This window comes from Ylistrum balloti, unplaced genomic scaffold, assembly GCF_031769215.1.
Source record: "Ylistrum balloti isolate Yb309-2 unplaced genomic scaffold, AGI_CSIRO_Ybal_v1 Utg370138, whole genome shotgun sequence".
NCBI lineage: Eukaryota > Metazoa > Mollusca > Bivalvia > Pectinida > Pectinidae > Ylistrum > Ylistrum balloti.
Window position 1 is genome coordinate 1122757 of NW_026782146.1, and position 23931 is coordinate 1146687.

At 35.2% G+C, this 23931-nt stretch overlaps 1 protein-coding gene across 1 annotated transcript; it reads right to left on the reverse strand.

Annotated features, from left to right (window-relative positions):
* Window positions 1-72: 72 nt before the first annotated feature.
* On the reverse strand, window positions 73-8764 carry LOC132550675 (inositol hexakisphosphate kinase 1-like). The gene is made up of 5 exons (XM_060214765.1): window positions 8578-8764; window positions 2723-2822; window positions 1935-2029; window positions 1484-1659; window positions 73-728 (listed from the first exon to the last, which is right to left on the reverse strand). The coding sequence occupies exons 1-5, from the start codon at window positions 8762-8764 to the stop codon at window positions 183-185; spliced, it is 1104 nt and encodes a 367-aa protein (XP_060070748.1). The 3' UTR covers window positions 73-182.
* Window positions 8765-23931: the final 15167 nt, after the last annotated feature.

Genomic DNA, 23931 nt, shown 5'->3' on the forward strand with positions numbered 1-23931 from the left:
CAATTGTTATCAATCTTTGTAACTCTTCAATTTGGAGGAAATAAAGAAATAATGATAACCATCATACCCAGTGTCAATTACGATGACGTAAACTTAATTGATTAAAAAATATCTTCCAGAGTTCAATTTGGTACCGACTGTAAGGAACGACAACTCTGGTAGAAATTGGAAAACCTGCGGTACTAAATACAGACCATCGACTGTAATATACAGATAAGATTGTCCAGTCCAAACAGAAGTCCTTCCTCGAACTCTACACCGAGACTTCGTTCTTTCATTTCAGACTTCTGCACTGCTCGGCCGAAATCAATCAATCTCGCATCCGCTGCATCACATTGAGACTGAAGAATGGCTTCCATTTCGAATGCTTCCCTTTTCCCGCCATCTTTTTGATCACGTGGTGCGTGTTCATATAAATGTTCTGATTGCTTAGACATTCTATCAGAACATCTATGAGCTGACTTTGAATGGTCAAGATGAAGAGCAGTGTCTATATAACCGTCATAAAACAGCAGTAGAGAAGAACCGAAGAAATAAAACTTGTCCTGTGTCGACAAGACGAGACGGAGTCTTCGCAGTTTACTTATCATCCGGGCCACCAAATGTACATTCAGCATATGGCTGCGGTTAAAGAACTGTCTGAGCACCTGACGAAGCCCGGAGTCATCTAAAGTCCAGCCATAGAATTTGTTGTGTGATAAGTATGTGTTAGACTCGGACTGGTACATCTGTAAACAAACATTACAAGCGTGTATACATCACACAAAGCCCCATTCCTTCTGTAACATGTAACGGTAGAAAACAGAAAAATATCTCAGAGAGATGGAACACTTTCTAATAATTGTCTAAACAGGTGGTCACGATTGACACTGAAATTTATATTTCTGTCTCTGACACTAATTCCAGAATCTCGAATTTTACATCTTATTTTTAATCGTTTATTTTCGTCTTGATTGTTTATATAGATTGTTGAAGTGTGTACAATCGGAGATGGAATCCCAACACTCCAGTTACACTAATGTATGTAAAAGGATTCAGTGCAGGCCTTTAGGGTCAGTATCAAATACTAGATGAGTTGTAACTCCTAAAAGAAAATGTGTGGTCAATGAGATTGCAGACCTTGACACCGAAAATCAAGATTAACCGTTAGATATTAAGGCCAGGCGCTCTGAACTAAATGTTACATTGTAAACACATTAACGTATATACTGGTATTTTATCAGAGATGGTGCACTCATTTACTTTAACTGTATGTTTAGAGAAGATTTTTATCATAAACAGTGATTAGTGAAGTCTTGCTAAAGGAAACAGAGGTTCTCAACAGCTTGCAAAATGCAGTTTTACATCGATGTTTGTGTTAAAGATAAGATCTTAAAACATGTATATCATACAATCTGTATCCCATTAATAGTTTTAATTCAAAACCTGTTCCACTGGATCAAAGTCACGCAGTTATGAATGGCATTATATAAGATGGACTTACATGCATTCCAGTCAACCGGATACCCAGACTTCCGGAAGTAGAATGTGCTGATCTAAATTCTCGTAACTTCCGATCCTTTTCAGAAGTATCATCACCAGTTTGCTTCGTTCCTAATTTTAGATCCAGTATACACGGCATTCTCAGCGACCCAACCAGATTTTCCAGCATAATGTAATCTTTATAATGTTCAAGAAATGTTCATATATATATACACCGGTAAGTATTTTAACTTTCCCGTCGAGAGCAGATCTTGAAAAAAAATCTTGCTTCACAATAAATTTGTAAATCATTTCATGAGAGGAATGCAATAAGTTCAACTAATATCATATTTCAATAAATTTGAGAGGAAGGACAAATATTAAATGTTACGGAATCAATGTAGAGGTATAGGATCAATGAAGTAATAGCAACAGTACGGACAAGCTGATTGTCACGTGGTGTTAAAGGATACTATGGTCAGTGCTGTCGGCCCAGAAATCCCTGTACCCTTTTTCACACGTCCTACTCCAGTTGTCCAGCCCTAACTTCAATGCATCACAGTCATCACTAAAATACAAGTAGATATATAAATAACACCTTACCATACATATAATTACGGTCTCGATAATTGACAGAATGCAGAATGGTCCTCTTTTTTTTCAGGCGATGTCTAGAGGAATATCGTTTGTTGTCGAGTTCGAAATACGATTTTGTTGACATTTCAGTATTGTTGTGCTGTTATGATGCGGTGAAGCACACCTGTTTTTTGAGTCCTAAACGCCACCTAAACTACTCGCTGCTTCCCACAGGTTTCTTATTTAACGTGTTAAGTCCAGTGCGATATTCAAAAACCTGTTCCTCGTATCATGATTTCGACTACAGACGGGAAAACGACTAGGGAATTAAATGACCTGATAAGGCATTAGTGAGGTTTAATGTTCGGCGTTCTTATAGTTTGATTGACACTACTCCATTCTTGAGAACGTGACATTACATGGATTTATCCTGGATTTATTTGGCGATATACCCTTGGCAACACCGTTATCATGAGACTTCTTCTTATTCTTGTTCAGTTTCAGAAGGGATCTCATTGAATCGATTTTAATCCGAATTACGCTCGTTCGGGTAGCAAGCTCTCCCCAACACGTTCAATATCTAAGTTTGTTTAAAATGTTGAGAGAACTGTCAAAAGCGTCTAATGAAGAAAACTCATTGATGGATTAATCCATTTTAATGGTGATGTTGGACTTCTGTGCTTACATGTTATTTTGATGATCTTTGTTCCAAAGTATATATCCGGGTACTTCAGCATAAAACGTAAGCTTATCTTCTTCCTTGCTGCACTTTACAGTTACCAAACCTGAGGAGATATTATATACAACATCACGTATGTAACGGTCACCCTGATCATATACGTCATAACAAACAAATATTTATTAGCTGTAAAACCAAACCAAAAGTATTCCAATGCGCAACAGGTACTGTATTCATGTTATAAAATCATCGTGTAGCTGATCAAGGTCAATCAATAATTACTTATGTTGTGTAGCTGATCAAGGTCAATCAATAATTACTTATGTTATGTAGCTGATCAAGGTCAATCAATAATTACTTATGTAGTGTAGCTGATCAAGGTCAATCAATAATTACTTATGTAGTGTAGCTGATCAAGGTCAATCAATAATTACTTATGTAGTGTAGCTGATCAAGGTCAATCAATAATTACTTATGTTATGTAGCTGATCAAGGTCAATCAATAATTACTTATGTAGTGTAGCTGATCAAGGTCAATCAATAATTACTTATGTAGTGTAGCTGATCAAGGTCAATCAATAATTACTTATGTTATGTAGCTGATCAAGGTCAATCAATAATTACTTATGTAGTGTAGCTGATCAAGGTCAATCAATAATTACTTATGTAGTGTAGCTGATCAAGGTCAATCAATAATTACTTATGTTATGTAGCTGATCAAGGTCAATCAATAATTACTTATGTAGTGTAGCTGATCAAGGTCAATCAATAATTACTTATGTAGTGTAGCTGATCAAGGTCAATCAATAATTACTTATGTTGTGTAGCTGATCAAGGTCAATCAATAATTACTTATGTTATGTAGCTGATCAAGGTCAATCAATAATTACTTATGTAGTGTAGCTGATCAAGGTCAATCAATAATTACTTATGTAGTGTAGCTGATCAAGGTCAATCAATAATTACTTATGTAGTGTAGCTGATCAAGGTCAATCAATAATTACTTATGTTATGTAGCTGATCAAGGTCAATCAATAATTACTTATGTAGTGTAGCTGATCAAGGTCAATCAATACTTTCTTATGTTATTTATCTTATCAAGGTAAATCAATAATTACTTTTGTAGCTGATCAAGGTCAATCAATAATTACTTATGTTGTGTAGCTGATCAAGGTCAATCAATAATTACTTATGTTATGTAGCTGATCAAGGTCAATCAATAATTACTTATGTAGCTGATCAAGGTCAATCAATAATTACTTATGTTGTGTAGCTGATCAAGGTCAATCAATAATTACTTATGTAGTGTAGCTGATCAAGGTCAATCAATAATTACTTATGTTATGTAGCTGATCAAGGTCAATCAATAATTACTTATGTAGCTGATCAAGGTCAATCAATAATTACTTATGTTGTGTAGCTGATCAAGGTCAATCAATAATTACTTATGTAGTGTAGCTGATCAAGGTCAATCAATAATTACTTATGTAGTGTAGCTGATCAAGGTCAATCAATAATTACTTATGTAGCTGATCAAGGTCAATCAATAATTACTTATGTTGTGTAGCTGATCAAGGTCAATCAATAATTACTTATGTAGTGTAGCTGATCAAGGTCAATCAATAATTACTTATGTTATGTAGCTGATCAAGGTCAATCAATAATTACTTATTTTGTGTAGCTGATCAAGGTCAATCAATAATTACTTATGTAGTGTAGCTGATCAAGGTCAATCAATAATTACTTATGTAGTGTAGCTGATCAAGGTCAATCAATAATTACTTATGTTGTGTAGCTGATCAAGGTCAATCAATAATTACTTATGTTGTGTAGCTGATCAAGGTCAATCAATAATTACTTATGTAGTGTAGCTGATCAAGGTCAATCAATAATTACTTATGTTGTGTAGCTGATCAAGGTCAATCAATAATTACTTATGTTGTGTAGCTGATCAAGGTCAATCAATAATTACTGATGTAGTGTAGCTGATCAAGGTCAATCAATAATTACTTATGTAGTGTAGCTGATCAAGGTCAATCAATAATTACTTATGTTATGTAGCTGATCAAGGTCAATCAATAATTACTTATGTTGTGTAGCTGATCAAGGTCAATCAATAATTACTTATGTTATGTAGCTGATCAAGGTCAATCAATAATTACTTATGTAGTGTAGCTGATCAAGGTCAATCAATAATTACTTATGTAGTGTAGCTGATCAAGGTCAATCAATAATTACTTATGTTGTGTAGCTGATCAAGGTCAATCAATAATTACTGATGTAGTGTAGCTGATCAAGGTCAATCAATAATTACTTATGTAGTGTAGCTGATCAAGGTCAATCAATAATTACTTATGTAGTGTAGCTGATCAAGGTCAATCAATAATTACTTATGTAGTGTAGCTGATCAAGGTCAATCAATAATTACTTATGTAGTGTAGCTGATCAAGGTCAATCAATTATTATTATTCTCTTTATTGCCTCCAGAGATGAAGATTACAGAAGAATGTAGAACATATATACAAAGCGTACGATACATATATAAATGATTACAGAATATGAATAACATAGATACACACTTTATGCTTTAGGAGTAGGCATATCAAGTGCAAATTTAGCGAAAGGGGGTATTTTAAGGTATACCCAAAGAGTTTCAAAATACAATTTTCTGACACAAATCAGGTAAATTATAATGCATTGTTAAGTCACATGACTCCTACAAAATGTACATGGACTATTTGTTATCCTTATCATTATATATATTAATTATAATATAGTTTACACATCTTGAACACACAAATACAGGATTTTATCCTGAATTCAATCAGCTCTTCTGCACTAATTTGATAGTTTACATTTCCTCCAATCAATATATGTAATAACTGAAGGTCTGGGAGAGAGTGTAAATAAACACTAAACAGTATATCAGTGGTATTAATTATACAGCACCACAGTTGGTCCCTCAACTCGGAAGTATAGATACACTGTAGCACTAGATGTGTCATAGGGTCTTGATATAGAAACCCACATTTGTGACATAATTCCATGGTAGTCAAGCTACGAATGGTTACCACTATTTTCATTATGTAATGTATATATTTTCTGTATTGAGGAAATCGAAGTGCTAACTTCCATAAAATACTAGGTTTGGGTTGGTTATGTATTTCTCTAAACCTTGTAAAATCATCATCAAACTTCATACGTTCCTTTAGATTGTACTCTTCATATTTCATTACAGCATTATATACTGTTGTTTTCCAATGGCTTTTCTTTCGAAAAATTCCAGTTACTACAAAAGTATCTAGATTTTGAAGCAGTGAATACTTTTTTAATATTTTGACTATGTCTGGAATGAAACCGATCTGGTATGGTCTACCTGGTCGAAACAAAAATAGTCTGGTAATGAAAACTTTATAAACAAAAGACATTGTTTTCAATCTACACAATCTTCCAAAAAATAACTTTCTAATGTCTATATATGCTTCGATAGAGGTCCAACCAAGTACAGATGTACACATATCTGTTCTGGTTCTCTTTTCAAACCCTTGAATAGACATGTAGTGTAGCTGATCAAGGTCAATCAATAATTACTTATGTTGTGTAGCTGATCAAGGTCAATCAATAAATAGGACAGTAAACGACCACTAACTGAAGAGTAAACAAATACAGTTGTTTTTCTACTGTTAGGACAGTTAAAGACTACAGAACTGAAGGTTACAAAATACAGCTGTTTTTCTACTGTTAGGACAGTTAAAGACTACAGAACTGAAGGTTACAAAATACAGCTGTTTTTCTACTGTTAGGACAGTTAAAGACTACTGAACTGAAGAGTTACAAAATACAGCTGTTTTTCTACTGTTAGGACAGTTAAAGACTACTGAACTGAAGGTTACAAAATACAGCTGTTTTTCTACTGTTAGGACAGTTAAAGACTACAGAACTGAAGGTTACAAAATACAGCTGTTTTTCTACTGTTAGGACAGTTAAAGACTACTGAACTGAAGGTTGCAAAATACAGTTGTTTTTCTACTGTTAGGACAGTTAAAGACTACTGAACTGAAGAGTTACAAAATACAGCTGTTTTTTTACTGTTATGACAGTTAAAGACTACAGAACTGAAGGTTACAAAATACAGCTGTTTTTCTACTGTTAGGACAGTTAAAGACTACAGAACTGAAGGTTACAAAATACAGCTGTTTTTCTACTGTTAGGACAGTTAAAGACTACAGAACCGAAGAGTTACAAAATACAGCTGTTTTTCTACTGTTATGACAGTTAAAGACTACTGAACTGAAGGTTACAAAATACAGCTGTTTTTCTACTGTTAGGACAGTTAAAGACTACAGAACTGAAGGTTACAAAATACAGCTGTTTTTCTACTGTTAGGACAGTTAAAGACTACTGAACTGAAGGTTGCAAAATACAGTTGTTTTTCTACTGTTAGGACAGTTAAAGACTACTGAACTGAAGAGTTACAAAATACAGCTGTTTTTCTACTGTTAGGACAGTTAAAGACTACTGAACTGAAGAGTTACAAAATACAGCTGTTTTTTTACTGTTATGACAGTTAAAGACTACAGAACTGAAGGTTACAAAATACAGCTGTTTTTCTACTGTTATGACAGTTAAAGACTACAGAACTGAAGGTTACAAAATACAGCTGTTTTTCTACTGTTATGACAGTTAAAGACTACAGAACTGAAGGTTACAAAATACAGCTGTTTTTCTACTGTTAGGACAGTTAAAGAGTACTGAACTGAAGGTTACAAAATACAGCTGTTTTTCTACTGTTAGGACAGTTAAAGAGTACTGAACTGAAGGTTACAAAATACAGCTGTTTTTCTACTGTTAGGACAGTTAAAGACTACAGAACTGAAGAGTTACAAAATACAGCTGTTTTTCTACTGTTATGACAGTTAAAGACTACAGAACTGAAGGTTACAAAATACAGCTGTTTTTCTACTGTTAGGACAGTTAAAGGCTACAGAACTGAAGGTTACAAAATACAGCTGTTTTTCTACTGTTAGGACAGTTAAAGACTACTGAACTGAAGAGTTACAAAATACAGCTGTTTTTCTACTGTTAGGACAGTTAAAGGCTACAGAACTGAAGGTTACAAAATACAGCTGTTTTTCTACTGTTAGGACAGTTAAAGACTACTGAACTGAAGGTTACAAAATACAGCTGTTTTTCTACTGTTAGGACAGTTAAAGAGTACTGAACTGAAGAGTTACAAAATACAGCTGTTTTTCTACTGTTAGGACAGTTAAAGACTACAGAATTAAAGGTTACAAAATACAGCTGTTTTTCTACTGTTAGGACAGTTAAAGACTACAGAACCGAAGAGTTACAAAATACAGCTTTTTTTTTACTGTTATGACAGTTAAAGACTACAGAACTGAAGGTTACAAAATACAGCTGTTTTTCTACTGTTAGGACAGTTAAAGACTACTGAACTGAAGGTTACAAAATAAATCTACCTATTGTGCCTTACCCCTTTCACTCTCTGATATTTAGCATTAGCAGAGTTAGTTTGAAGGCATATTCCATGCGCATTACTATGGAAATTGATCTAGGACATTTCGTTTCGCCAACGCGACAAAGCGAAATCAACCGCCATACATTGGTCTGTGTTTTCTCCCATTTCCTGTTACTAGGGAGAGGTAAAATGTCTCTCAGTAAATCGGGGCGTAGTGCTCTTGGAAAATTAAAGGGTATACTTCAAGACGCAGCATTATCCTACATATTTTTCTGAAACAATTCTGGAACAATTTTTTCAAGTAAACTTTTTGTTTTGAATTACTTGTTTTTTCTGTTTTTATTATTTTTGCGATCGATCTATTTGGATTAGATAGATTTACCTTTGTATTGCGGGGTAAATGCCTTCAGGATTTCCGGAATATTTTCGTAGAACTGGACCTCTCGCTTGGTGTATAATTTACATATTGTTTCTGGTGTGATAACCAACATGGACGTTCGGCCACCGACTTGATGGACAAAGGGTTTGGCTTTCACCGTCTGGGTGTCGGCCTTACATACCGTTTTCATTGCTCTGGTAATCAGTTAAGTGAAACCTGTATAACGATAATAGATAGATAATAGATACATACATGAACACACCACAAGAAAGTTCATGTCTCGTCGTTATGACAGTCACTCCTCTAAGCTGTCAACTTTTCAAAATTCTGATTGGGAGAGAAGTGCGTGAACGACATTTTTGATTCGCCATGATACCTTGCGCGTCGCGACATTTGTCACAAAGGGGAAAAGTAATTAATGTATCTATAGTCAATACATCTAGATAACTTAAAATTGATAAAGTGCATTCTCTACTATAACAATGAAAACATATCTGGGTTTTTTTTTCGCAAGTAAGGTTCAAGTTGGAATATATTAGTCAACTTTTCAGTGAGTGAAATATTTGCTTGTTCTGATTTTAAACTCATGATGCCAACTTAGCCGTTTTTAAGGACTGATGTGGTTAAATTATTGATATCGATTGAGGAATACCTGCACATTATTACATCATAAATATCGTTTTTCAAACAATTTTCTTGTTGAATTTGTTATTTGATCGAATGTGTAGTAATAAACATGGTAATAACTTCATAATTATCGGTAAAATGACCTCATCTTAACCAAACATTTACCAGGGCCCACCCTTGAGTCCTTGCAATGGTATACCGTTAGTCAGGTAGGGAACAATCGGCCCTGGAGTGTGCTCCCAAGCGTAGCGGTCAGTTCGGGTGACACTAATTAGATAATTGGGCAGTGTTGTACTTACCTATGTGGTCAGGTGGTCGGTTTATTCCTGTAATTCTTACCTGCCCCAAAAGTATGTTTGTTGTTACAGTGGCTAGTGTCTCAAGGTGTTGTTTCAATAGGTAATTTGTCACCAAATATACAGGTAAATAGGAAGTGACATGTGATATTATATAGAAAAATGTAATTGAGAGATGAAAAAAGATCACACAGGAAATAATTAGATTTGGAGTTCTCGGTCCCATGTGCATAACTCAATTTCAAAGTGTCACCCCATGCATTGTGTTTCATTACAATTCACAACAAATGTAGACAAAAATTAATACATACATATTCACCCACACATTTAGTCAGGAAATACGTATGCTTATTACATATTTAAGGAAATAGAAGGTTGTTGATTATGTCTCAAAGCATCAAAATAATGTCTTTTCAAATAGAAAAGTGATTGTAAAAGGCAATGGTCATTCCACTGAGGAATTTACACATTTTAGCTATACCACAAAAATACCGTCTTTATATTTAGTTAAGACGAACTTATATCGAGAGTTATGGTCCTTAAACTGAGAAAAGTTCATTAAGATCAATTTCCGCTTATTTTATCAGAGCTTTGGGAATACTGAAAGAATTTGGAAGTGCAGTTATGTCGAAAGGAGACAGATCATATCATATCTGGTTATTTTATATGATTATAGTGAGACGAAATTGAAATAGCAAATACACTTAACAGATAAGGAAAGTGAGAATGAAACATTATTCAGGGAAAATGAAACATTATTCAGGGAAATAGTAGAGATGCTTAACAGATAAGGAAAGTGAGAATGAAACATTATTCAGGGAAATAGTAGAGATGCTTAACAGATCAGGAAAGTGAGAATGAAACATTATTCAGGGAAATAGTAGAGATGCTTAACAGATCAGGAAAGTGAGAATGAAACATTATTCAGGGAAATAGTAGAGATGCTTAACAGATCAGGAAATGGAAAAGATACAGGAAAAAAATATACATAGAAGAAAGATGTGTTCGTGATAAATAAAATAATAAAAAATTACCAATGGAAGATTTCAGAAATACTTCTATATGGATGATGTGACTTTATGAGAACGTACGTACATAAATACTTGTATATGGATGATGTGACTATGAGAACGTACGTACATAAATACTTGTATTTGGAGGATGTGACTATGAGAACGTACGTACATAAATACTATGTGAACGTACGTACATAAATACTTGTATATGGATGATGTGACTTGATGAGAACGTACGTACATAAATACTGTATATGGATGATGTGATGTGTACATAAATACTTGTATATGGATGATGTGACGTACGTACATAAATACTTGTATATGGATGATGTGACTTTATGTATATGGATGATGTGACTTTATTAACGACGTACATAAATAATGGATGATGTGACTTTATCAGAACGTACGTACATAAATACTGTATATGGATGATGTGACTTGATGAGAACGTACGTACATAAATACTTGTATATGGATGATGTGACTTGATGAGAACGTACGTACATAAATACTTGTATATGGATGATGTGACTTGAGAACTGTATATGGACTTACATAAATACTTGTATATGGATGATGTGACTTTATGAGAACGTACGTACATAAATACTTGTATATGGATGATGTGTACATAAATACTGTATATGGATGATGTGACTTGATGAGAACGTACGTACATAAATACTTGTATATGGATGATGTGACTTGATGAGAACGTACGTACATAAATACTTGTATATGGATGATGTGACTTATGAGAACGTACGTACATAAATACTTGTATATGGAGGATGTGACTTGAGGTGAACGTACGTACATAAATACTGTATATGGATGATGTGACTTTATGAGAACGTACGTACATAAATACTTGTATATAGATGATGTGACTATGAGAACGTACGTACATTACATAATTACTTGTATATGGATGATGTGACTTGATGAGAACGTACGTACATAAATACTTTACATGGATGATGTGACTTGATGAGAACGTACGTACATAAATACTGTATATGGATGATGTGACTTTATATACGTACATAAATACTTGTATATGGATGATGTGACTTTATGAGAACGTAGTACATAAATACTTGTGTACGTACGTACATAAATACTTGTATATGGATGATGTGACTATGAGAACGTACGTACATAAATACTTGTATATGGATGATGTGACTTTATCAGAACGTACGTACATAAATACTGTATATGGATGATGTGACTTTATGAGAACGTACGTACATAAATACTTGTATATGGATGATGTGACTATGAGAACGTACGTACATAAATACTTGTATATGGATGATGTGACTTGATGAGAACGTACGTACATAAATACTTGTATATGGATGATGTGACTATGAGAACGTACGTACATAAATACTTGTATATGGATGATGTGACTTTATCAGAACGTACGTACATAAATACTGTATATGGATGATGTGACTTGATGAGAACGTACGTACATAAATACTTGTATATGGATGATGTGACTATGAGAACGTACGTACATAAATACTGTATATGGATGATGTGACTATGAGAACGTACGTACATAAATACTGGTATATGGATGATGTGACTTGATGAGAACGTACGTACATAAATACTTGTATATGGATGATGTGACTATGAGAACGTACGTACATAAATACTTGTATTTGGAGGATGTGACTATGAGAACGCACGTACATAAATACTTGTATATGGATGATGTGACTTGATGAGAACGTACGTACATAAATACTTGTATATGGATGATGTGACTATGAGAACGTACGTACATAAATACTTGTATATGGATGATGTGACTTGATGAGAACGTACGTACATAAATACTTGTATATGGATGATGTGACTATGAGAACGTACGTACGTACATAAATACTTGTATATGGATGATGTGACTTGATGAGAACGTACGTACATAAATACTTGTATATGGATGATGTGACTTTATGAGAACGTACGTACATAAATACTTGTATATGGATGATGTGACTATGAGAACGTACGTACATAAATACTTGTATATGGATGATGTGACTTGATGAGAACGTACGTACATAAATACTTGTATATGGATGATGTGACTTGATGAGAACGTACGTACATAAATACTGTATATGGATGATGTGACTTGATGAGAACGTACGTACATAAATACTTGTATATAGATGATGTGACTTTATCAGAACGTACGTACATAAATACTTGTATATGGATGATGTGACTTGATGAGAACGTACGTACATAATTACTTGTATATGGATGATGTGACTATGAGAACGTACGTACATAATTACTTGTATATGGATGATGTGACTTGATGAGAACGTACGTACATAATTACTTGTATATGGATGATGTGACTATGAGAACGTACGTACATAAATACTTGTATATGGATGATGTGACTATGAGAACGTACGTACATAAATACTGTATATGGAGGATGTGACTTGATGAGAACGTACGTACATAAATACTTGTATAGGGATGATGTGACTTGATGAGAACGTACGTACATAAATACTTGTATATGGATGATGTGACTTGATGAGAACGTACGTACATAAATACTTGTATATGGATGATGTGACTTGATGAGAACGTACGTACATAAATACTTGTATATGGAGGATGTGACTTGAGGTGAACGTACGTACATAAATACTGTATATGGATGATGTGACTATGAGAACGTACGTACATAAATACTTGTATATGGAGGATGTGACTTTATGAGAACGTACGTACATAAATACTTGTATATGGATGATGTGACTTGATGAGAACGTACGTACATAAATACTTGTATATGGATGATGTGACTTGATGAGAACGTACGTACATAAATACTTGTATATGGAGGATGTGACTTGATGAGAACGTACGTACATAAATACTTATATATAGATGATGTGACTTGATGAGAACGTACGTACATAAATACTTGTATATGGATGATGTGACTTGATCAGAACGTACGTACATAAATACTTGTATATGGATGATGTGACTTTATCAGAACGTACGTACATAATTACTTGTATATGGATGATGTGACTATGAGAACGTACGTACATAAATACTGTATATGGATGATGTGACTTTATCAGAACGTACGGACATAAATACTTGTATATAGATGATGTGACTATGAGAACGTACGTACATAAATACTTGTATATGGAGGATGTGACTATGAGAACGTACGTACATAAATACTTGTATATGGAGGATGTGACTATGAGAACGTACGTACATAAATACTTGTATATGGATGATGTGACTATGAGAACGTACGTACATAAATACTTGTATATGGATGATTTGACTTTATCAGAACGTACGTACATAAAGTATTCTCAAATAAGACCTGATTCATGGCAGGGTTCCTTTTCACACAGAATATACAAGCGATATACCGTATCGCACTTCCAAACATTCAGCTGGTCAATGGTTCGTAACTTCCCGTCCCTAGTCAGTAAACCTTCTCCAAAACACTCCTTACATTTGAAAATACAGTTCTACTTCCCCATCCGTGCGAGAAATGTCCCTTTGTTATATCAAAATTAGCACATTTTCACTAATGCATGTCAACATACTTTACTTTATTAAAAAGTGTTAAATATATTAAACACTGACAATTTATGGCCTACAATAGACTTTGTGTAATATGTTAAAGCCTATGTGTCATTGCCATTACATGATATAGTTTAAGTAATAAGTTAGACAACGCCCCTATATACAAGGTTACATGTTCAACGTACAAATCGAAAGCAACTTATAACTGAAGCTTTAAAGAATATCTGTAGTTTGCAAGCTAGACAGACAGAATATCGTGATTATACAACATAAAAATTTCTTATTAGTACATAAAATGTACCTGTTTAAACCAATATTCTTTATAGTTAACTTATCCTCCAAACATGACAAGAATATTTTTCCTTTTTTCGGATGTAATAGACAGAAATGTAGTAAAACAAAACACTGTGATTGATGGTTTCCATATAAAATGGAGGCTTTCTACAGAGACAGTTTATGAAAAAAACGACTTTCAGAAGTATGACTAAAATTGTATATTTTCCCATTGAACATGTAATAAGTTATGAAAACAGTATATCATACTATACAAAGTTTGTGCATTTGTATAAGACTGAAAACCCATTTAAGACGACAGCCTTTGTAAAACGATTGTTATTTGCTAGTTCAAAACAAACAATGTCGTAATGTACAAAGTTTATATGTAAATGTATATGATGAAACCTGTCTACACTGAACAGCACTTAAAAAACAGAATTCATATATATATATATATAAAAGATGAGACTTGGCTACATAGACAACTTAGCAATTAACCGAACCTGACGATATATATAGAAATAAACATAACAGTAAATACACAAAGTTTGTGCATTAACATTAAATCAAACCCGACTTTAACTGACAACTGTGACCCTGACTACACCGACAACCTGTGAAATTCGACTGTCAAGCGAATCATCTGGAAACATGATATTATGTGTTGTAATATACCAAGCATTTGCCAACGAAAGCCTCGAAGGTGCCAAAAGTCACTAAAATAGTGGTACTGCCTTATCCCTGGTGCGGGCCTCCTATACCTACCGTTCTATAAATAGGTTAGTAATTTCACGGACCTCCGTGGTAAAATGAATGGATGTCATCTTAATACAAACGATAACAACAGATTTCCTAATTTATAAATGTATTTCTGTAGCACGTGGTCATTTTCCATCTTTCGGTGGACATTGGACGATGTACTTGTATATTGGTTCTGTGCGTTTCTAATATCTCTTTGTGGCACAGATCAGTGATGCTAGGGTCACGTCAGATATAGCCCTACATATAGTCTATGTACATCGTATTTCCCCACACTCGGAAATGGACGAATTGACAGGTCGGTCTAAATCAGTACATGCTGGGTGTTAATATAGACACTACTTTTACTGGAAATGATTTTATAATATACATAGGGAATTTGACACAAGTTTTCCAACTGATATTAAGTCATTTCCTTGTAAAACATCAAAGTATCTATTTACAACACAAAATGGCATGTTTAAATTAGGGCTTTTACAAACAAGGTTTAATCATTTAATAAACGAGATAAAATATAAATGTTAAACCATTTCAGAGACGTATACGTCTCTGACCATTTCATGCCAAACTAGACATTAATCAGTTTCATACATTGAAATGAACACAAACGAAACATCAATCAGCTTCATACATTGAAATGAACACAAGCTAGACATTAATCAGTTTCATATATTGAAATGAAGTTCATAAAATCAGGTAACAATAATAGCTATGCTTGGAAATCCGACATGTCCATTTAAGATACACTCACCTATACAAGGAGGAGTAACGGTCCCTAATTCGAGGTAAATCTTATCCTGTCACGAGAAGAATAAAGAGGCGTCGTCAACCCGTACCTCACTTGTAAGCTCGGATTTATAGAAAATTGTGGTAACTCAACCGAGACTCCTGACATGATTACGTCACACTAATTTGTATGCATTGTTCCTGCTATGATCGGTCAATGGACGGTGTCAAAACCGCTCAAAGTCAGTAACTGTCTTGAGCTGTTTTCCGTAGGCTGCCTCTGAAAGAAATCGGAAAAGGGTTTATCGACTTAAGCTGATAAGTACCCGATGGTGATCCGTCATATCAATGGCAATGAAATGTGTAAAATATCTGTGATATATCAATTTCAATGAAAATCTCAACTTTTCAAAAACAGAAAATGTAGTTTATATATATCTCTTTGATCGTTCTACTCTCGATAAACACATTCTGGTCGACCGTTCTACTCTCGATATATACTTCTGTTGGACCGTTCTACTCTCGATATATACTTCTGTTGGACCGTTCTACTCTCGATAAACACTTCTGTTGGACCGTTCTACTCTCGATATATACTTCTGTTGGACCGTTCTACTCTCGTTTATAATTCTCTTGGACCGTTCTACTCTCGATAAACACTTCTCTTGGACCGTCCTACTCTCGATATATACTTCTCTTGGACCGTTCTCTTCTCGATATACACTCCTCTTGGACCGTTCTACTCTCGATCTATACTTCTGGTCGACCGTTCTACTCTCGATCTATACTTCTCTTGGACCGTTCTACTCTCGATATATACTTCTCTTGGACCGTTCAACTCTCGATATATACTTCTGTTGGACCGTTCTACTCTCGATATATACTTCTCTTGGACCGTTCTACTCTCGATCTATACTTCTGGTCGACCGTTCTACTCTCGATATATAATTCTCTTGGACCGTTCTACTCTCGATAAAAACTTCTCTTGGACCGTTCTACTCTCGATCTATACTTCTCTTGGACCTTTCTCTTCTCGATATACACTCCTCTTGGACCGTTCTACTCTCGATATACACCCAAACACACATACCGACCCGAACACACCTACCGACACGAACACACTTACTGACACGAACACACATACCGACACGAACACACATACCGAAACGAATACACATACCGACACAAACACACATACTGACACGAACACACATGCTGACACAAACACTTACCGACACGAACACATACTGACACGAACACACATACCGACACAAACACACATACCGACACGAACACATATTCTCAACCAAACACACATACTGACAGGAACATACATACTGACACATACCGACACGAACACACATACTGACAAGAACACACATACTCACTCAAACACACATACTGACACAAACACATACCGACACGAACATACATACCGAAACGAACACACATACTGACACGAATATACATACTGACCCGAACACACATACCGACACGAACACACATACTGACACGAACATACATACCGACACGAACATACATACTGACCCGAACACACATACCGACACGAACTCACATACTGACCCGAACACACATACCGACACGAACACACATACTCATCCAAACACACATACCGACACAAACACACATACCGACTAGAACACACATATTGACACAAACCCACATACCGACACGAACACACATACTGACAGGAACACACATACCGACACAAACACACAAACCGACACAACCACACATACTGACACAAACACACATACCGACACAAACACATACCGACACGAACACACATACCGACACGAACACACATACCGACAAAAACACACATACCGACAGGAACACACATTCTCACCCAAACACACATACTGATAGGAACACACATACTGACACGGACACACATACTGACACATACCAACACGAACATACATACTGACAAGAACACACATACTGACATAAACACATATACCGACACGAACACACATACTGACAAGAACACAAATACCGACACAAACACACATTCCGACACAAACACACATACCGACACGAACACACATACCGACACGAACACAAATACGGTAATATTAATAATTATATGCTGGAGTTGGGAAATAATTTAAAGTTAATAGAATTGCCTGCCGGACAAATGTCTAACGAATGCATAGACCAGTTCTCCAAAGATATTGTTTCAGCTATATTGCAATCCTCCAACTCTACCTTGCCTATAAAAAAGTACAAAAGCTATTTAAAACCATATTGGTCTAAAGAATTGTCAGAAATGCACACTTCGGTGCAAATTAAAAGGCAAAAATGGCTAAATGAAGGAAAACCTAGAAATTTCTCTCATAGTTTTCTGCAGTATAAAGAGAGCAAAACTTCTTTCAGAAGAAAACTTCGTGATGCATTTAATAGGTATATGTCTGAACAATTTAATGAAATAGAAAAATCCAGTGAACTTGACCAGAATTTATTCTGGCATTTATACAAAGGTAAATCTTGTAAAAGCAAAACACTTCAGACTGAAATGAAATACAACAATGTAATTTTACGAGACCCCAAAAATATCGTCGAAGCGTGGGCGACACATTTCGAAAATTTGTTCCATGATAAACCGAATGAAGAATTGGACAACACGTTCCAAAGAGAAATCATAAACCGCGTGAACGAAATTGAAAAGAAAGTTCATAATGAGGTAGACATATACCTGAACGAATGCATTACCACTTCAGAAATTGCCTTGGTGTCTAGAGGTCTCAAATCTAAAAAAGCAGGAGGGTGGGACGGTATAGTATACGAACACATTAAACATGGTGGAACAGTACTTTTTGAATATATCGCCACCTTATTTAATAATGTCATAAAAAACGAATACATTCCAAAAGACTGGAAAAAAGGCATTATTATAACATTGTATAAAGGTCAAGGTAAAAAGAAAGAAGACCCCAACAGCTACAGGGGGATCACATTATTACCTGTATTTTTTAAAATGTTTGAAATGGTTTTAGCACAAAGAATCCAACGAGTTTTAAATTCCCGTGTATTTCCAAATAGACAACAGTCTGCTTATCAAAAAGATTTGTGTAGTCTATGCACATCATTCAGTCTTCAAGAATGTATAAGTCACAATATTGAATATGGTTCCAACGTCCATGTTGCTTTCTTAGATAGTAACAAAGCGTTCGACACTGTGTGGCACGCTGGACTATTGTACAAAATTTATGAATTAGGATTAAATGCGAAGACGTGGATTTTACTAAAATGTATGTATACAAATGTTGAAAGTTGTGTTTTATTCAATGGGTTAAAATCCTCCATGCTCAAAATGGAACGTGGAATATTACAGGGAGGGGCATTGTCTGCCAAAATGTACCTAGTATTTATTAACGATTTACTAAATGAAATAGAGAATTCTGGCCTAGGAGCAGTAATTGTTGATTTAAATGTTAATGTTCCTACTCAAGCAGACGACATCTGTTTGGTCAGTACGAGTCTTAGAAGTCTTCAGAAAATGATATCAATAAGTGAAAATTATAGTAAAAGATGGCGTTTTTCATTCTCTGCTGTAAAAAGCAAAATTGTTACCTTCACAAACCCAAATAGTAGAACTTGCACTGTGTATAATGAGCTTTATCTGTACAATTGTATTATACCACAGACTGATGGCATTACACATGTTGGTATCTTATTAAACTGTAAACAGAACTCATTCGAGAGAACAGCACGTGCATGTAATAAGTTAAGATCGGGTACGATGTCCCTTGTTCGTTCTGGTGCACATCCTTGTGCTCTAAACCCTTTAACAGTGGCGAAGCTTATCAAAATTAAAGTTTATCCATCAGCCTTATACGGATGTGAGCTTTGGCAATTGACAAAAACCGAAATAATAATGTTAGAAAGGGCGCAACATTTTATTGTTAAATCTATTCAAGGGTTTGAAAAGAGAACCAGAACAGATATGTGTACATCTTTACTTGGTTGGACCTCTATCGAAGCATATATAGACATTAGAAAGTTGTTATTTTTTGGAAGATTGTGTAGATTGAAAACAATGTCTTCTGTTTATAAAGTTTTCATTACCAGACTATTTTTGTTTCGACTAGGTAGACCATACCAGATTGGTTTCACCCCAGACATAGTCAAAATATTAAAAAAGTATTCACTGCTTCAAAATCTAGATACTTTTGTAGAAACTGGAATTTTTCGAAAGAAAAGCCATTGGAAAACAACAGTATATAATGCTGTAATGAAATATGAAGAGTACAATCTAAAGGAACGTATGAAGTTTGATGATGATTTTACAAGGTTTAGAGAAATACATAACCAACCCAAACCTAGTATTTTATGGAAGTTAGCACTTCGATTTCCTCAATACAGAAAATATATACATTACATAATGAAAATAGTGGTAACCATTCGTAGCTTGACTACCATGGAATTATGTCACAAATGTGGGTTTCTATATCAAGACCCTATGACACATCTAGTGCTACAGTGTATTTATACTTCCGAGTTGAGGGACCAACTGTGGTGCAGTATAATTAATACCACTGATATACTGTTTAGTGTTTATTTACACTCTCTCCCAGACCTTCAGTTATTACATATATTGATTGGAGGAAATGTAAACTATCAAATTAGTGCAGAAGAGCTGATTGAATTCAGGATAAAATCCTGTATTTGTGTGTTCAAGATGTGTAAACTATATTATAATTAATATATATAATGATAAAGATAACAAATAGTCCATGTACATTTTGTAGGAGTCATGTGACTTAACAATTCATTATAGTTTACCTGATTTGTGTCAGAAAATTGTATTTTGAAACTCTTTGGGTATACCTTAAAATACCCCCTTTCGCTTAATTTGCACTTGATATGCCTACTCCTAAAGCATAAAGTGTGTATCTATGTTATTCATATTCTGTAATCATTTATATATGTATCGTACGCTTTGTATATATGTTCAACATTCTTCTGTAATCTTCATCTCTGGAGGCAATAAAGAGAATAATAATACCGACACAAACACATACCGACACGAACACACATACCGACACGAATATTTAGACACACCTACCCATCATAGATATCCATCCACATGTGCTCACTAACCACATATATACACAAGCAGCTTGTAACATTATACATGAGTCATCGTCGGGAACCTACAGTCCTGATGCTCATAGAGAATGTCGTAGGACAGTGCATTATCGACTCCAAAACAGGCTGAAGTTTATCCTCATTATTACAGGATTTTTACATATAACATACTAATTCTGTTTTTCTCTAGCTAAATTGTTTGAAGCTCGTTAGTGTGTCTGTTGGCCCCGTTGTTGTATACCTTGTTCTAATTTGAGAACGTGACATTATTTACTCAGATAGACCAAGATTTACATGACGAGTGCCGTAGATGAAGCAAAAGACGCTTACTTTTAAGGAACAACGAGTCTTATCATCTTTGTACTTTTTCTGGAGTCTCCGTGTAAATGTTTCTTTTGTTCATGTTTTGACCTAGTTTTATGGAATTTGAGTTTGGATTTGGATAATGTTGCCATTGAGGTAATTTGTTAATGTTTTTTGCACACCTTCCACTTCGTATATGTAAGTGATTTCCGTGGGCGTTCGTACTCCCACAGTAAAGCCCATCGTACGCTTCCAAACAACAAAAGTGATTAATAGGGGATTAAATAGAGACATCACAATCATTAGAAGATTAGAGTTTCTTTGACTACACGGTCACCTTCAGCTTATAACACAGCCAGTAGAAGATTTGAGTGTGACGTTTCCATGACTACAATGTCATCTTCATCAGACAAATGACCAATGTGGAACGTACTGGCACTAACGAAAGTAGTTTACGGGATGATAAGGAATCTCTTTTGGTTGTACTATAGTCTTATGTACACTAAGGTTGAAAATAGTGTGATGAGATGGTAAACAGATTATAGATAAAAAATACACAAGATAGGAACAATGTACTATAGTGAATTCCCAGGAGACACTAAAGTCTATCGTCTCTAAACAACTGTCACAACATATTCTATCTATATCATATGTAATTACCCATGACCCCCTATACAACACAAGCGCTATCGAATAACGGAACTAACACTTCCGGAGTTTTATCAATAAACTCACACGTATAACACGTCCTTAACATGTTAAACTGTATCATTATGGAGCAATATTACCACGAAACCACTCGGGTAAAGTGAAACAATAGTACAGAAATAAGCGCCAAAAACTAAAACCTTTGTCCTAACTGATTACCGAAATCTACAATGTAGTATGTTTGTAGTACTTCCTATCCGTGTGAAAGAATGAACTTTAAACCGCATGCTTGGAATTTGCACAGAATGATTATCCAACAGTTGGGTTTATTAACGGTAATACGAATTCTTTTGACATTAACATCTCATTCCGACTGTCATCCTGCCCTCATACATGTCCACTATTGTCGCTGATCGCCTAAACACTCACATTAATGAAACTACTTTCATGTTGAGTGTGATTTACTTATATAAAATTCCCTTTAAAAAAGCGCAAAGAGTTTGGGGTCGGGTTATATAACCTTTACATAGTCGTTTTCCTACAATAATTAAAATTGCTTTTTTAACACAAACCTGCAATAATACCTACATCCATATCATATAACTTCTGTTGTGAATGCACATGCACTACCTACCTGTCGGGGTTTGTGTTTCCGTGAAAGTCTATAAAAATCCCTGACTGTGGCGTGTTGTGTTTCCGTGAAAGTCTATAAAAATCCCTGACTGTGGCGTGTTGTGTTTCCAGGGATGCCTGTAAAGATCCCTGACTGGCGGGTTGTGATTCCGTGAAAGTTTATAAAAATCCCTGACTGTGGCGGGTGGTGTTTCCGTGAAAGGCTATAAAAATCCCTGACTGTGGCGTGTTGTGTTTCCAGGGATGCCTGTCAAGATCCCTGACTGTGGCGGGTTGTGATTCCGTGAAAGTTTATAAAAATCCCTGACCGTGGCGGGTTGTGTTTGGTGTGAAGCTGAGAAACTCCCAAACAAGGCCCGTTGTTTTTCCCGGTGATCTGATAAACTCCCTACCCTTGACTGCTTATGTTTTCCTGGAAGACCAGAATCTGTGTCTTAAGGAAGTTACAAATACAGTAGAATGTGTACAGTGAGATCATACTGGTGACAATATCATACAGTCTCCATCTACAGTAGAATGTGTACAGTGAGATCATACTGGTGACAATATCATACAGTCTCCATCTACAGTAGAATGTGTACAGTGAGATCATACTGGTGACAATATCATACAGTCTCCATCTACAGTAGAATGTGTACAGTGAGATCATACTGGTGACAATATCATACAGTCTCCATCTACAGTAGAATGTGTACAGTGAGATCATACTGGTGACAATATCACTATCACACAGTCTCCATCTACAGTAGAATGTGTACAGTGAGATCATACTGGTGACAATATCATACAGTCTCCATCTACAGTAGAATGTGTACAGTGAGATCATACTGGTGACAATATCATACAGTCTCCATCTACAGTAGAATGTGTACAGTGAGATCATACTGGTGACAATATCATACAGTCTCCATCTACAGTAGAATGTGTACAGTGAGATCATACTGGTGACAATATCATACAGTCTCCATCTACAGTAGAATGTGTACAGTGAGATCATACTGGTGACAATATCATACAGTCTCCATCTACAGTAGAATGTGTACAGTGAGATCATACTGGTGACAATATCATACAGTCTCCATCTACAGTAGAATGTGTACAGTGAGATCATACTGGTGACAATATCACTATCATACAGTCTCCATCTACAGTAGAATGTGTACAGTGAGATCATACTGGTGACAATATCATACAGTCTCCATCTACAGTAGAATGTGTACAGTGAGATCATACTGGTGACAATATCACTATCATACAGTCTCCATCTACAGTAGAATGTGTACAGTGAGATCATACTGGTGACAATATCATACAGTCTCCATCTACAGTAGAATGTGTACAGT